Genomic DNA, 16,663 nt, shown 5'->3' with positions numbered 1-16,663 from the left:
TACAAGGGTTAGTGGTTACTGTTATGAAGAGTGACTTGATAAGTTAGGGCTTTTTTTAACTTGAGGGTTGAGCTAATACAAGTCTTAGAAACCTAGAATTTTACAGCATAGAAGGAGGCCATTCGGCCCCTCGCACCTGTGCTGTATCTCAGAACTATTCACTTAATCCCATTCCCCTACCATTTCCCTGTTCCTTTTTTAAATTTTTCTTTTGCAAATATTTATTCACTTCCCTTTTAAAAGCTGTTACAGATTCTGCTTCCACCGTTGTTAGTGGTAGGATATTCCATGCAGGATTTTCCTCCAAATTACTGCCCATATTGGGGTGGTAAACAGAGTAAAGTGAGGCAGAAATACCTACTTCCTCGAAACTGCAGTCCAGCATTACGTCAAAGTTTCCTGGCCAAAATAAGCCCGTCCCCTTTAAGGCCTGTCCTGGCACATTTAAATCTGGGTAACTTGGGTGTGGCTAACCCGACTGGCCTATTTTCCCCAACTTCTGCCCAAACCTATCTCTAATTTAAGCTGCCACTGTATAGGTGGCAGTAAGAGAGCACAAGTGAGGTATACCCAAGATGGATACTTTTAGAAGTAGGCTATTTTGTTTGCCACCACAGGATTGGTGTTTTTGCTTGCATATCAAATCGTTTGATACTTTGAAGGTTCTGTCAGGACTTTTGCTACTAATTTTAGTCAGTTCTGTAAAAAGGTCACTGCTGCCTTAAATTCTTTTTCCACTGGGTTTTTCCAGGCAATATGGGGAGACCTTTGCCATATTAATTAGGCAGCAGATCACCATTGTATTAAGAAAGTGACTGATGCTGTCTTCAGTCATGCTGCATAGTTCGTTTACTTCCCAATGGAACCAGAGAAACAGTGAACTATCCAGCTCAACAGACTGGTAGTGTACCCACTGGTGCAAGGAGTAACTGACTGAATACATGGGCAGGCTGTAGTCCAGTTTTACTGCTAATCCACTAATCAGAGGAAAATCCAATCTTCCATGTTCTAAAAGCTTGTGCATAATAAAAACAAATTCCTAACTTCTCCTTTTATTCTTTTGGTGATATTAAATTTATGCCCTCCAGTTATCAAGTCACTGACCATTGGGAACAGTTTTTTCCTGATTTACTTATTCAAAACCTCTCCTAATTTTCAATACTTCTATTAGATCTCCTCTTAACCTTTGTTCCAATGAAAAGAGCCCAGTTTCTCCATCTCTCAACGAGAGCTTCTCATTCCTGGTATCGTAATGATGAATCTCCTCTGCATCCTCACAATGGCCATAACATCCTTTCAAAAGTATGGTGCCCAAAACTGGTGCAATATTCTGTCTTGGCCTAACCATGGATTTGTAAAGGTTTAACATTACCTCTATGCTTTTGTACTCTATATCACTGTTTATAAAACTTAGGATCCTATTTTTTATATATTATCAACTTGCCTCCTACTTTTAAATAGTTATGTATCCAAGCCATTAAATGTCTCTGCTCTACCTTGTTAAACTATTACCATTTAGTCTATATGTTCTCATTCTTCTTTCCAAAATGTATTGCCTCATTTCCTCCACATTGGGCAGACAGATTACAGATGAAACAATCTACGAACTTTTGTCCTCCTGAAATTGCTTACAGTCCTTTTCATAGTTAACCACACTCCCTATTTTTGTTATCTGCCAATTTTGATTTTTGCTCGCTCGCGGACTCTCACTCTCACTCTGATTCCCAACACTGAACCCTGGGAGAAACTACAGTTTACATCCACCTAGTCCAAAAACGTCCATTAACCATTACTCTTTTTTTTGTCCTTTTAATCCGCTTTCTATCCATGCTGCTGCACTCATTTTAATACCATACACCTTAAATTTTATTGGTTTTTAAAATGCAGTACCTTACTAAACACATGCTTTTTGAAAGTTTCTACACAACATCCAATGCTTTTCCTTTATCATTGCATTTACTAATAGAACTCCAATAAATTTGTCAGCTATGAATTACCTTTTGTACGCTGCCTGTACTTAATTAATCAATGTCTTTCTAGGAGTGAGTATTAATTTTATCTTGCGTTATGGACTCCGAAGCTTACCAGCTGCTCTACCTCTTCTTGTACCCTTTCATTCCCACTGTCACACTTCTCTGAAAACTGAGGCAAAATATTCATTTAGCATCTTTGTCATTCTTTTTTTATAAAAAATCAAATCAATCCTACTTTTTTACTTTTTACGTGGTTATGAAATTCTTTACTAATTCCCTTTGTTACCTGCCAGTCTTTCTTCATGCCTCCTGTCAAGCTTTCTAATCTTCCTTTTTATAGTTTCTATATCCATCTTGATTTTTTTTTTGTATTATTAGCCCTAGAACCTAGTTCACACTAATACCTCCTTCCCCTGCCCCTCCCCCCACTTTGAGTTAGCACTCTTCTCTGCTTCCCTCTTCAGTTAATGCTGACACTCTCCTCTATACACACACACACAAAACACTAAAACGCAACACACACACTGCAAAACATTGCACACAACTTCTGAGATAAGCTGAATGACAGATTAATTTTCTAATTCATGCATGGCACTATTACCATGTTCTTAGCTGATATCTGTGCACCATTTTCAGATCTGGCTGCTCCTATGGACTTGGATGGGACTCCATATCTTGTCCTTTACTTAAGGTGCAATCAGGTGTCCTGGACTGCTTCAATTCCCATATAGTCCATACCGTTGACCCCATTTCATCCCTCAGTCTAAGACCTCTGAAGGACGACTGGGTTATAGATGCTTAGGAGCATGGGGAGGACGAAGGGTCAGGTAGGTTCTAATAGAGGGGTATGAGGCATATTGTGGGATATAATATTCCCTAGGGACTGGCCAGATGGACAGCAATGATCCTGCATATTCTTGTGTTTCCGTGGGAGAGTGGGGGGTGGTGAATATGGCATTTCTTGAAAGGACATTTTAAATTTTGTTAAAGCAAAACCCTGAAGCTCTGGAGCAAGGTTCTTTGTTTCTATATTTTGAAGTCTGCCTTTGTTCACAGCTTGCTCAGGTTGTGAGCATATTTGACAGAAAGGGAGGCTGACCCAAAAACAATTGGGTTGAGCAAGCACAGGAGGAACAGGAGTAGGCCATTCAGCTCCCCCGAGCCTCTTCTGCCATTCATTTAGATCGTGGCTGACCTGTATCTTAACTCCATTTACCTGCCTTGGTTCCATATTCCTTGCTACCCTTATCTAATCTATCTACTTGCCAGTTTGGGATATTGTTCACTTTTATTTTTAAAGGAAGTAATGTTCAGCTTATTTATTCCTCCTTGATACTCATCGATTGATTCAATCTGCTTTTGATTTTTTTCATAGTTAATCAATTAAATACGTGGCAATTTTAATAGATGAATCCTTTTAAGCCATCTTCAGATGTGCGGTCTCTGGAATGTGATGCTTTTGACAAGCGTGTCATGCTAAATGCAAGACTCATGATTATATAGATATTGTGTATTCAGTCACCGTTGATTTCTCGTTAATTGTTTCAAAAGAAATGTGAGCAATTTAACAAAATGAGAACATTGAAACAATATATTTTTGCACTAACATACTTAACCACAGATTGGTGGTTCCCCACCCAGCAAGTTGTTGATGTTAGCTGGACCTCTAGGATGGAGGGAGTGAGTTACTACCTGGTGGGAGTGTATTCCTCGGAGTGGGAACAAAGAAAAGTCTGAGTCTGTTTGCACTATGTTTGCTTAGCATCTAGCAACTGATTTAAAGAGCCATGATGTGGAGATGCCGGTGATGGACTGGGGTTGACAATTGTAAACAATTTTACAACACCAAGTTATAGTCCAGCAATTTTATTTTAAATTCACAAGCTTTCGGAGGCTCCCTCCTTCCTCAGGTGAACGTTGTTGGAAATGAAATCCTCGAAATGAAATCGCATTTATAAATCACAGAACAGTGCTTGGTGATTACAGACAGTTTTTTCAACTGCCTGTTGCCAAGACAATCAGTGTGCAGACAGACAGGTGTTACCTGCAAGGTCTCCGAATATACAAATCACCAAAAAAAAAACAAAAAAAAAACAGATAGAGGTAGAAACATAGAAAAGACAGCAACTGACCCGTTATATTAAAAACAGATAACATTTGTTCGCTGGTGGGGTAACGTGTAGCGTGACATGAACCCAAGATCCCGGTTGAGGCCGTCCTCATGGGTGCACCCAATAAGAGTAAGCCCAGGAAGTGTGAAGTGAAATTTCTGTAACTTAGAGAAAGCAAAAGTGAAAGAACATCAAAATTGGGAATGAAAATGTTAACCCTCTTATACCCTAACCCTCCCATCACAGTATCCAGCTGTATTTTAAACAACCCCAATGTTTTTCCTACTAATACTCTATTTGGCAGATCATCCTAAACTCATTGTATTTTTTATTTACTTTGTGCTCATTTCTTTTTTTCTCTGGTCCTATTTTCCTGACCTACTTTGAAGTAATAATCTGGATGTTCTTTATCTATAATGGCTCAGAATTTGCTGGGATAATAACAGCAAGTTTAAAGCGCACACTATTATTGTGTAAATAACCAAGCAATTTGTGGCGATGAAAAGATACGCAGTTAATTGCAAATCGCAACAAATTGCTGGACGATTTGAGCTGCTGCATTGTTAGCCTCATGAAAACGGGAGCTCGCTATCAACCTCCCCATGAGTTTCAAGAAATTGCTGCATTTGTACTGTTAAAATGAATTAAACTTGCTGCAGAAAGTTAGGGCTGGTACTTAACTATGTAAGGACCATATTAATGAAATTTATATTCCTGCAATGCCGCTCAATCATTCTGGACCAGAAAGGGAACAATTGAAACTGTGGAGTCTGATTCTTGCAGGTAGTAAATTGTTCCTAGAATTTTTATAAAATAAAAAAAAGTCCTTTTTTTTCCCCTTTTGATAATTCAACAGATGATGGGGTTATTGGAGTGGCTGGTATGGCCAGAATTAAAACTTAACTGCAAGGAAAAACATAAGCAATTAAAAAGGACAGCAGGTGGGAGAGAAATAAAATAACCAGCAAATAAATATGAATAAGACATTCAAGCAGAAAAATGAGAATGAAAAAAGTAAAGAAGAAACAGAGCATGAAAGAAAATAAAAATGAGAAGGAAACAAAGCAATTACATCATGTGCAGCACAACAACATTTACGATTTCACTTTACTGAAATCCTAGTCAAATCCTTGGGCAAATATTCTTAACCTACCACTAGCAGTGATTTGTTTTTGTTTGAATCTATCTGCTGAATGGGGTTTTCTTTTTGGTAGGTCTGTTTCAAATGCAGCAGTTCAGCTCACTCCTTTTCTTAGTAGGCTACTATTGGTTTCCAGAGGAAATCAGAGATATGGAATGAAGAAAGTGAGAATAATTGTAGTGAGTCTTTATTATTTGAATGGAAGTGAGCTACATACTGTGCCCATTTGTCCTTTTTGCAAGATTAATTATGTTTATAGTCAGTTTATTCATTTTAGTTAATTACTTTTTGTACACAATTGTAAGTGTCACATAAATATGATGTGGGCAGGAGAGTCATGTGGGTAATCTCATAACTTGATTGTCAAACATGCTAGATGAATATTGGCTCCACAATTATCCTGTTGACCTGCACTAAATTATAGTAAAGGATATTTTCATTTGAAAAACAAAGACCTTACAAGGTAGGTAAATCTCTTAATTTTGAGAATTGAGCTGACCTTGCCAGTTTGTCTTTTTAAATTGCATTTATTGTAATAACATTAGTCACTTTGTAATAGTAACATTTTCTTGTCTTTCACTGTTCTTTTTGCAGGTTGAAAATATTTTGTTAAATGATGATGGAAACTATGTCCTGTGTGATTTTGGAAGTGCAACTCATAAAATTCTTAATCTTCAAGTACATGGTGTCAGTACTGTAGAGGATGAAATCAAAAAGTAAGTCCTGTTTTACTGCATTCCTTCAAGCTTTACCTGAGATACATTTTACACTATTCTAAAGGCTGCGGTAGCATTCTGTGTTGCTGTCTGTCAGTCATTGCAAGGATGACTATAGACCCCAGCAATCTTGCCCTTTGCTCTCCCCTTGGCTAGCTTCCACAGTTATCTCCCTATTGTCACTTGGACCACTAATGTCTTTTCCATACACAAACCTTTGCACAGTGTTTTCCTAGTTAGGACACTTTCCATCACCGTTACTATAATGCTGTTAACAGTAATTCTGTATTGTTAACCATTCTGACTACCCACATACCGATTTTTACTTTATTCCTTGTTTAGTTTGGATGCCAAAAATTGGCTTCATACATTTTGTAATGGTAACTGTTCTGCTACTAAATGTGAACTGTGCAAATAGCACCAATTCATTGTGCTCATTGACTTGAGAAAAGATGTGTAAAATAGTTCCAGAACAAATAACTGCTCAGACCTTGTCAATGGATGTTGAGCTTGTGCACTGTAATGGCATATCTGTCAGTAACATAGGGATATCAGTGAATCATAATACTAAGTATTTGCAATCTATGCACCTTTTGAAGAATAGAAAATGTAAGTGTGCAGCATCTCCTTTGGTTTATCAATTCCAGCTTAAATATGCTAGGTGTGTATCATATATTGGCTCAGTTGTATTGACTAAATGAGTAACCTGTATCATTTTGAAACATGCATTGTTCACTGCAGAGATGAAGTAGTGGTAAACCTCACCTTGCGCCTGTTTTTTTTCCACCAAACATTGTCACTGAGCATTGTATACCACAAATATAGAAAGCATATCAATGATGTTTGATGGAAAAACGTTGGTTCTGCAAATAACTAATTTTGCATGGCTGGAAACTGTATACATTTTAGCCACTGGAGGCTTCAAGTATATTTTACACTGCTCCAACATGATAGAGCACTAAAGTGAAACCTAGTTGGACGTGGATTTGCATGTATAATTTTGGCATGATTCTGATCTCCATTGGGCCACAAGGGGAAGGGTTGAGCAGAAGTTAGACAGGGGCCTAGAAATATGTGTGGGAGGAGCGAGCAGAAGGCCATATCAGGGTGGGAAGTTTTTTTTTTATTTTCAGAAAAGAAACTACTGCAACCAATTTGTGAACATCTGATATGTTATTGGTCTTGTGTTGTGGATTTGCTTATCAACTGTAATATTCACTCATTGATTGCAGAACATACAGGAAGAACAAATTTGTAGATGTGAAATTGCTAATTTTTTTGTTAATATCGATAAGGAAATGCATATTGCAAGATTGTTTAAATAAAAAATTAAATGTGAAGTGTCATTTAGAAGGACAACTGGCTTTTTAAAAAAAAAGAACTTGTGGATTAGCCTTGGGGCTGGCCACCTCATCTTTTGGATCATGTGGTCCATTGGTTTCTGGTAAGTTTTAAATAACCTATCTAAGAATGAGTTAAAAACAGTAATGGCATCTAGGGATTTGATTTGTTTCTAAATCAATTGGAGTTTTCTCTGTCACAGTTCAGGACACCTAAACCCTTTCATTGTGTCACTACTGTACTACTCTTCTGAAAAGCTATTCCTTGTGTGAACCCCACCAATTACAGTTTAAATAATAAGTGCACTTTATGGGTTCAGATGCTGTAATTTGTGCAAAAACGCTAACAAGAACAAACGTAACCAGTGTTTAAATTAACTATCGTATTAAAAATACAATAGAACAGGATTGCACAGAAGTAAACATTTGAATTTTTCTTTTTAGGTATACAACGTTGTCTTATAGAGCCCCTGAAATGATTAACCTTTATGGAGGGAAACCAATTACTACGAAGGCTGATATATGGGTGAGCAGAACTTCAAAAATTTCACAGCACTCGGGAAGTATTTGGTGTTACAAGACCATAGGGGTGTGAACAACAAGGCAACTAGTTCACTTCCTGCTCCCTAGCAACAGCAACATGAATAAAATTCTTTGTATTTGAAAGGGGAGGCAGTACCTGAGGAGAGGGAACCATTTATAATGTCAGCTAGCATGGGTGCCAGGAAGGGAAGTTAGGGGGTCAGCTGCTTAGTGGGAATGGGAGAAGGAGAGGGGTCTCATGGATGAGATGAGCTCGGAGAGCTGTCAAAGAGTATTTCTTCTTTCTTGGGACTGTGTGCTAAGTAACTTATAGCATAAAACTATTTTTTTTTAAAAGAAACTAAACTAAATTTAATAAATTAAACAAGGCCAGTACTTGGTTCAACCTAAAAATAATTTGATTGGCATTGTGGTAATCAATTAAATAAATAAAATAGTTATGACAGGGCAGGAGATGTGTTGCAGCTGCAATATGTGGGAGCTACTGGACAGTTTTGTTGCAGACATTGCGAAGCATCAGGGAGGGAGAAAGTTACCTGGACACTTTGATCCAGGAGGCAGTCACGCCCCTTAGACTAAATATTGTAGAATTGGCATGTGGTCAGGGACAAGAGGGTGTGACTGTGAGTGAGGCAGGTACGGGGATCCAGGAGGTAGCATTGCAGGAGCCTCAGCATCTGCACTTGTCCAATAGATACGAGGTTCTTGCAGCGCTTGTGGATGAGTGCATGGACTGCAGGGAGGATGAGCAAACTGGCCACGGCACCGTGGTTCAGGGGGCCATTCAAGTGGGGGGAGTAAAAAGGAATGTGGTTGTAGTAGGCGACAATATAGTTAGAGGGATAGACACTGTTCTCTGCAGCCAAGAGCGAGAGTCCCGAAGGCTGTGTTGCCTACCCGGTGCCAGGGTTAAGGACATCTCAGGGCTGGAGAGAAACTTGGGGCTCGATTTTCGCACCCCCGAGCGGGTGCGTTCGTGGCGGGAGGGCTACGAAAATCGGGGTTTCCCGGGGCGGGTCCAGAGCCCAGCTCCAACCAGCCCCCGCATGTGGGACTTGCGCCGGCAATTAAAGCCGGCGAGATGCCACTTGAAATAATTAACCAGGTACTTCAGGTCGTTTACAGACCTGATTAACCTGATATTTCAGAAGGGGTGGGATTTTCAGATCAACTGGGACTGTTCCCGTACTGGGGGAAACATTCCCAGCTGAAATGAACGTGTTGCAGCCATCAGCCTGTGGCAGCTGCAAAGGTCCATTTGACAGGTGGGGGGGGACCCTCACTCTGCAGGAGGCCACTCTGTCACTTTGGACAAAGTTTGGCCTCCACCACCCTCCTCCTGACAAAATTTACCAACATGCACACTTACCCCGGTGTCCAGACACATTTGCCTACCTTGCGGACCCCCTCAAACGCACATCTTCCGGATGGGGGCTGCCGTAGCTGCAGTCATGACCTGCTCGGAGGGCGAACAGCGTCACCAGCTTCGCCGTCCACCTCTGACACGTGGAGCTCCACAACACAGTGCTGTGACACTTCCACCTGCACAGCAGGAGGGAGGGCAACGGCAGAGAGAGATGCGTCGCAGAAGGCACTACCCTCGCCACAGGGTCTATAGACCGAGGCTCAACTTCCTGGACCTCTCTGAGCAGCAGTGCATACGGAGGCTCAGAGTCACTTGACATGTAGTCGTGGACATCTGCAGTCTCCTTCATGCCAACCTGCTCCCGGCTGGCCCGAGCACCATCTTCTTACTTGTCGCTGTCAAAGTCACCACTGCCCTCAACAACTTCTCCTCTGCATCCTTCCAGGGTGCCACCGGGGACATCGCCGACGTCTCTCAGTCGTCTGCACAAAAGAGCCCTGCAAATACACCTACACCCACTCTGCAGTGACACAATGGGTGGCATCAGTTGTGGGTCTTCACAGTGATCCTCAGGAAAGGGCATTATTGCACAAACCAGACAAGATTCGCAAAGACTGGCAGTAGTGGTGACAATATAATATGTAATGTGAGTTAATCAGAAATTAAATAGAAGTAAAAACCATGACAAACCCTCAAACACCCTTGTGCATCCCCTTCATGCTCACGACACGTTTGCCTTACGCTTCCTACTGCACATACGTGATGCATGCCCTGTGGCTGCAGCACAGGTAGTGGTAGGTTGGGTGAGGCTGACCGTGAAAGAGATGCATGAGATTGTATGAGGATTGGGTTGAGTGGTAGTGGTGGGATGAGTACTGGCGAGGTGAGTAAGTGCAGGTAAGATGAGGATGAGGTTTGAGTGGGTGTGAGGGGTGATGTGATAGAGTAGTGTTGGCAGTGCAGAAGGAGATGTGGGGTGGGGGCGGTGATGTGGCAGACGGAGTGTAGGGGAATGAGTAAGTGTACTCACTACGGCTGACCTACTTAGGTCATTGCAGTGCCTCCTGCACTGTATGCAGGTGACCTCCTCTGCCACCTCGAGCCAGGCCTCCTTGGTGGCAGAGGCAGGCCACTTCCTCCCGCCCGTTGGGGGGATGATCTCTGTCCCCCCCGCCGTCTTCCTCACCCCATCCAATAAGACCTACAGTGAGGCATTATTAAACCTGGGAGCAGCCTTCCCCCTGGGCTGCTCCACGCTGTAATATTTCCTATTTTCTGCAGCATCAGTCAATGGAGGACTGCACCTTTTAAATAGGGCTCCTCCAGCTGACAGCCTACGCTGCGCATGTGCAGTCCGCCCGCTGCGCAGCTTTCCAGCCGAAACCCGGAACCAAAGGTAAGTACCTTCAATCGAGCTGAAATCGCGTGCGGAGCACCCCGATTTCATTGGGCACGTTACCCACGTGGCCAGTCAACCCCCCCCTCCCTTCCCTGCTGCCAACCCGCCGCGCTCCTAATATCGGGCCCTTGGAGAGGGAGGGGGAGGATCCAGTTGTCGTGGTCCACGTAGGTACCAACGACATAGGTAGGAATAAGAAAGAGGTTCTGCTGAGGGAGCTTGAGCAGCTGGGGACTAAATTAAAAAGCAGAACCACAAAGGTGACGATCTCCGGATTATTACCTGAGCCACGAGCAAATTAGCACAGGGTAAATTAGATCAGAGAGATGAATGTATGGCTGAAAGATTGGTTTGGGAGAAGTGGGTTTCGATTCATGGGGCACTGGCACCAGTACTGGGGAAAGAGGGAGCTGTTCCGTTGGGAAGGGCTTCACCTGAACCGTGCTGGGACCAGTGTTCTGGCAAACCGAATAACTAGGGTGGTAGAGAAGGCTTTAAACCAGATGGGGGGTGGGGGGAGGGCTCAGGTGGGATGAAGTTTAGATTGATAAAGAGAAAAGACAAGGAAGTAGTACAGGAAAGTAATGGGAGTAATGATAAACAGAGTGTGTCAGGAAGGGACAGAGCGTACAAACATAAGAGTGCACTAGCAAATGGGGCCGGGGTAGGAAAGAATGGTGGTAAGACAAAATTAAAGGTTCTTTATCTGAATGCGCACAGCATTCATAATAAAATAGATGAATTGACGGCACAAATAGAAACAAATGGGTATGATCTTGTGGCCATTACAGAGATGCGGTTGCAAAATGACCAAGGTTGGGAGCTAAATCTTCAGAGTTATTTGACATTTCGGAAGGATAGGAAAAAAGGTAAAGGTGGTGGGGTAGCTCTGTTAATAAAGGATGAAATTGGTATAACAGTGAGAAATGGCTCAGAAGATCAAGATGTCGAATCAATTTGGGTGGAGGTAAGAAATAGCAAGGGAAAGAAATCACTGGTGGAGTAGTATATAGGCCCCCTAACAATAGCTACACTGTAGGGCAAAATATAAATCAGGAAATAAGGGGGGCTTGTAAAAAAGGTAATGCAATAATCATGGGCGATTTTAACTTTCACATAGATTGGACAAATCAAATTGGCAAAAATAGCCCTGAGGAGGAGTTCATAGTGTATTAGGGACTGTTTCTTAGACCAATACGTCGGGGAACCAACCAGGGAACAGGCCATTCTGGATCTGGTAATGGGTAACGAAACAGGATTAATTAATGATCTCAAAGTAAAGGATCCCTTGGGAAGCAGTGATCATAACATGATAGAATTTCGCATTGAGTTTGAGAGCGAGGATCTTGGGTCTGAAACTACTGTATTAAACTTAAATAAGGGCAATTATAAAGGAATGAGGGCAGAATTGGCTAAAGTGGACTGGGTAAACAAATTAGATGGTATGATGGTGGATAAGCAGTGGCAAACATTTAAAAAGATATTTTATGACTCGCAACAAAAATATATCCCTGTGAGGAGGAAAGACTCCACAAAAAGGGTAAACCAACCATGGCTAACTAAGGAAGTAAAGGATGGTATCGGGTTAAAACAAAAAGCATACAACATGGCAAAGATTACTAGTAAGCCCGAAGATTGGGAGAACTTTAAAAACCAGCAAAGGATGACTAAAAGAATAATAAAGAGGGAGAAAATAAATTCAGAGTGTACTAGCAAGAAATATAAAAACTGACAGTAAAAGCTTCTACAAGTATATAAAAAGGAAGAGGATAGCTAAAGTAAACATTGGTCCCTCAGAGGATGAGACTGGGGAAATAATAATGGAAAACAAGGAAATGGCAGAGGAATTGAACAGATATTTTGTATCTGTCTTCACAGTAGAAGACACGAATAATATACCAATAATAGTAGAAAATCAAGGGGCAAAAGGGATGGAGGAACTAAAAACAATCACTATCACTAGAGAAAAAGTACTAGGTAAACTAATGGGTCTAAAGGCTGACAAGTCCCCTGGACCTGATGGCTTGCATCCAAGGGTCTCAAAGGAAGTGGCTACAGAGATGGTGGATGTATTGGTTGTAATCTTCCAGAATTCACTTGATTCTGGAAAGGTCCCAGCGGATTGGAAAACCGCAAACGTAACACCCCTATTCAAGAAGGGAGTGAGACAGAAAACGGGTAACTATAGACCAGTTAGCCTAACATCTGTCATTGGGAAAATGCTAGTATCAATTATTGAGGAAGTAGTATCAGGATATTTGGAGACTCATAATACAATGAAGCCTCGCCATCCACGCCGTCCACCTCTGACACGTGGAGCTCCACAACAGAGTGCTGTGACACATCCACCTGTACAGCAGGAGGGAGGGCTACCGCAGAGAGACATGCGTCGCAGAGGGCACTACCCTCGCCACAGGTTCCACAGACCGAGGCTCAGCCTCCTGGACCTCTCTGAGCAGCAGTGCACACGGAGGCTCAGAGTCACTCGACATGTAGCCATGGACATCTGCAGCCTCTTTCATGCCGAGCTGCTCCTAGCTGGCCCGTGCACCATCTTCCTACCTGTCGCTGTCAAAGTCACCACTGCCCTCCCGAACTTCTCCTCCACAGCCTTCCAGGGTGCAACCGGGGACATCGCCGATGTCTCAGTCGTCTGCGCAGAAGAGCCCTGCAAATACACCTACACCCACTCTGCAGTGACACAATGGGTGGCATCAGTGGTGGGTCCTCATAGTGATACCCAGGAGCGGGCATTATTGCACAAATCGGACAGGATTCGCGAAGACATGGCAGTAGTGGTGCCAATATAATGTGTGATGTGAGTTGTTCTGAAATTCAATAGAAGTAACAACCATGACAAACCCTCAAACACCCTTGTGCATCCCCTTCATGCTCACGACACGTTTGCCTTACGCTGCCTACTGCACATATGTGATGCATGCCCTGTGGCTGCAGCACAGGTGGTGGCAGGTTGAGTGAGGCTGGCCGTGAGAGAGATGCACGAGAGGGTGAGTATGGGATAGAGCCATGAGATTGTATGAGGATTGGGTTGCGTGGTAGTGGCGGGGTGAGTACTGGCGAGGTGAGTAGGTGCAGGTCAGATGAGGATGGGGTTTGAGTGGGTATGAGGGGTGATGTGACAGAGTAGTGTTGGCAGTGCCGAAGGAGATGTGGGGTGGGGGTGGTGATGTGGCAGACTGAGTGTAGGGGAAAGACTACGTGTACTCACTGTGGCTGACCTACTGAGGTCATTGGACCGCCTCCTGCACTGTGTGCAGGTGGGCGATACGTTGGTGGCGCAGGTGACCCCCTCTGCCACCTCGAGCCATGCCTTCCTGGTGGCAGAGGCAGGCCGCTTCCTCCCGCCCGCCGGGTGGAAGATCTCTGTCCTCCCCCTCCTCCTCACCCGATGTATTGATACCTGGAGTGAGGCATCATTAAACTGGGAGCAGCCTTCCCCCTGGGCTGCTCCATGCAGTCATCTTTGCTATTTGTTGCAGCATCAGTCAGTGGAGGACTGCCCCATTAAATAGAGCGCCTCCAGCTGACAGATCTTACTGTGCACGCGCAGTCCGCCCGACGCGCAGACCAGCAGCGGGGAACCCGGAGGAGCAGGTAAGTGGCTCCAATTAGTGCGTTGCCTGCTACGATCGCGCGGGAAACCCACTAATTTCACCGGGCGCGTTACCCACCCGCCGAGAACCCGCAACCCTGCTAAAATCGGGCCCAAAGTGTCTGCAAAGGGATATTGACAGGTTAAGCGAATGGGCAAAAATTTGGCAGATGGAATGTAATGTGGGAAAATGTGAAGTCATCCACTTTGGGAGGAAAAATAAAAAAGCAAAATATTATTTGAATGGAGAAATACTACAAAATGCTGCAGTAGAGGGATCTGGGCGTCCTTGTACATGAAACACAAGAAGTCAACAGACAGGTGCAGCAGGTAGTCCGGAAGGCAAACGGAATATTGGCTTTTATTTCTAGGGGGATGGAGTATAAAAGCAGGGAAGTCATGCTACAACTGTACAGGGTACTGGTGAGACCACACCTGGAGTACTGCGTACAGTTCTGGTGCCCTTATTTAAGGAAGGACGTACTTGCATTGGAGGCAGTTCAGAGAAGGTTCACTAGGTTGATTCCCGGTATGAGGAAAGATTTAACAGGTTGGGTCAATACTCATTGGAGTTTAGAAGAATGAGAGGAGATCTTATTGAAACATACAAGATTCTGAGGGGACTCGATAGGATAGATGCTGAGAGGATGTTAGCCCTCATGGGGGAATCTAAAACTAGGGGGCATAGTCTCAGAATAAGGGGTCGCCTGTTTAAGATGGAAATGAGGAGGAACTTCTCCCAGAGGGTCATGAATCTTTGGAATTCTTTACCCCAAAAAGCTGTGGAGGCTGAGTCATTGAATACATTCAAGGCTGAGTTAGACAAATTTTTGATCTGCAAGGGAGTCAAAGGATATGGGGAAAAGGCGGGAAAGTGGAGTTGAGGTAAAAATCAGATCAGCCATGATCTCATTGAATGGTGGAGCAGGCTAGAGGGGCCTACTCCTGCTCCTATCTCTTATGGTCTTATGGAAGGGAAATGGAAGAGAAAGTGGTGAGTTCAGGGCTAGTAAAGGGAGAGCCTGAAGAGAGGTTTGGCTTGGTGAGAAAAGGGAAGGGAAACAAAAGCATCCTCCCTTGGCCCTTGATCACTACAGCTTTGAGGATGGTTATTACATTGTGAAAATATAATAGAAACTGCTGGCATAAGCATTGCGTATACCACTTTGTAACAAATTGGGGGTGGGGGGGGTGCTGCTGTAACAGGCTGTGCCATCCTTATAACTACTTGGTCTAATTGTAGATGAAATGTCTTTTTTTGCCACAGGTAGGCAACTTTTTTTGAATATCCATTTATTCCACTGGCTGGTATAAATGTGCTTTGTTGGTGTTTACAAAGATCACCACTGCCCTCCAGTGGCAAATGTTTTGTTATTCAGCAATTTGCACATTTGAAGTATATTGAAAAGTTGTAGATATCTTCACCTTAGTTAATTCAGGTGCAATTCTAGCACCAAGCCCCAGTGTCAAGTCAGAAATTATCTGATACTAAACTATTTGATTTCCTGTGATACAGACAAAAATACAAATTCTGTCTGTTTGTCTTTCAATTTCTCTCTTTCCCTCTCGCTCCCCCCGCGCTCTCACTTTCCTCCCCCTCCCCCACCCCCCCAGCTCCTTGTGCCTTCGTGTGCATTGTTGCTCTCCTCTGGTTGTAATAGACCACCTATGATGTTTCTCAGTTTTTTGTTTGCTGGTTTTATGGTTTGGTCAAAGATACTACAGTATTATGTTGGTCATACATTTGTGTGGACATAAGATTTTTAATATAAACTGACCTCCCCTGATGTCTGACATAATACTTGATAGCTGATTTTTACAAATCTGCAGTTCTGATAATGAGCCTTTCCCACCAGGAGTAAGTATTGGGAAATTATGGGTTGCTCCCATGATTTCCCATATTAACCTTGTAATATCAGCTGTCTAGTGTTAGTAATAGGTTCTGTTCAAGTTAAATTTCTTTTTATTAAGAACTTTTACATAGAATTTTCCTCTGAACTTAAATAGTGGTACATTCCTTCTAGAAGTTGCCAATCTTTCTGCTGTTTGAGCTCTGTCTCAAACAAATAAATAAAAGTATAGCTATTCTTACAATTTATAATATAGTACAAAATAAAAATTCATGCCAAAATTTCAAAGTTCAGCATTTCACTTGTCACACATGTAACCAGCTATATTTGCTAAATTACTGCTTGAATATAGTACTTGTACAATATTCCTGTGACAGTTACCTCAATTAAAATTACAAAGCTTATACTTTACATTGTTTTGATGTTTTTGTACAACAAAAAATATGAATTATCTTAATTGTTTCTATTACTGGCTTCCTTGGATCTAGTCGTCTGTCCTTCTATATCGACAGACAGCAGATGAGGAGTGGATGGGGTTTACAAACAGCAATGAGTGGGATTTGCTCTGAATGACTGCAACACTGGCCAATCATTAAAATATAAAATCTGAG

The 16,663-nt window shown here is 42.7% G+C and overlaps 1 protein-coding gene across 2 annotated transcripts in view; it reads left to right on the top strand.

Annotated features, from left to right (window-relative positions):
- bmp2k (BMP2 inducible kinase) overlaps positions 1 to 16,663 on the top strand; it is a 131,054-nt gene that overhangs the window by 71,317 nt on the left and 43,074 nt on the right. For both annotated transcript variants that reach the window (XM_067990657.1, XM_067990649.1), the window contains exons 5-6: positions 5,820 to 5,941; positions 7,726 to 7,807. In XM_067990657.1, the coding sequence (XP_067846758.1) occupies positions 5,820 to 5,941; positions 7,726 to 7,807 (204 nt within the window). The remainder of the gene's footprint in view (positions 1 to 5,819; positions 5,942 to 7,725; positions 7,808 to 16,663) is intronic.

The sequence above is a fragment of the Heptranchias perlo genome, chromosome 1 (genome assembly GCF_035084215.1).
Source record: "Heptranchias perlo isolate sHepPer1 chromosome 1, sHepPer1.hap1, whole genome shotgun sequence".
NCBI classification, from domain to species: domain Eukaryota; kingdom Metazoa; phylum Chordata; class Chondrichthyes; order Hexanchiformes; family Hexanchidae; genus Heptranchias; species Heptranchias perlo.
The sequence above is the reverse complement of the archived record's forward strand: the minus strand, read 5'-3'. Positions and strand labels throughout refer to the sequence as shown.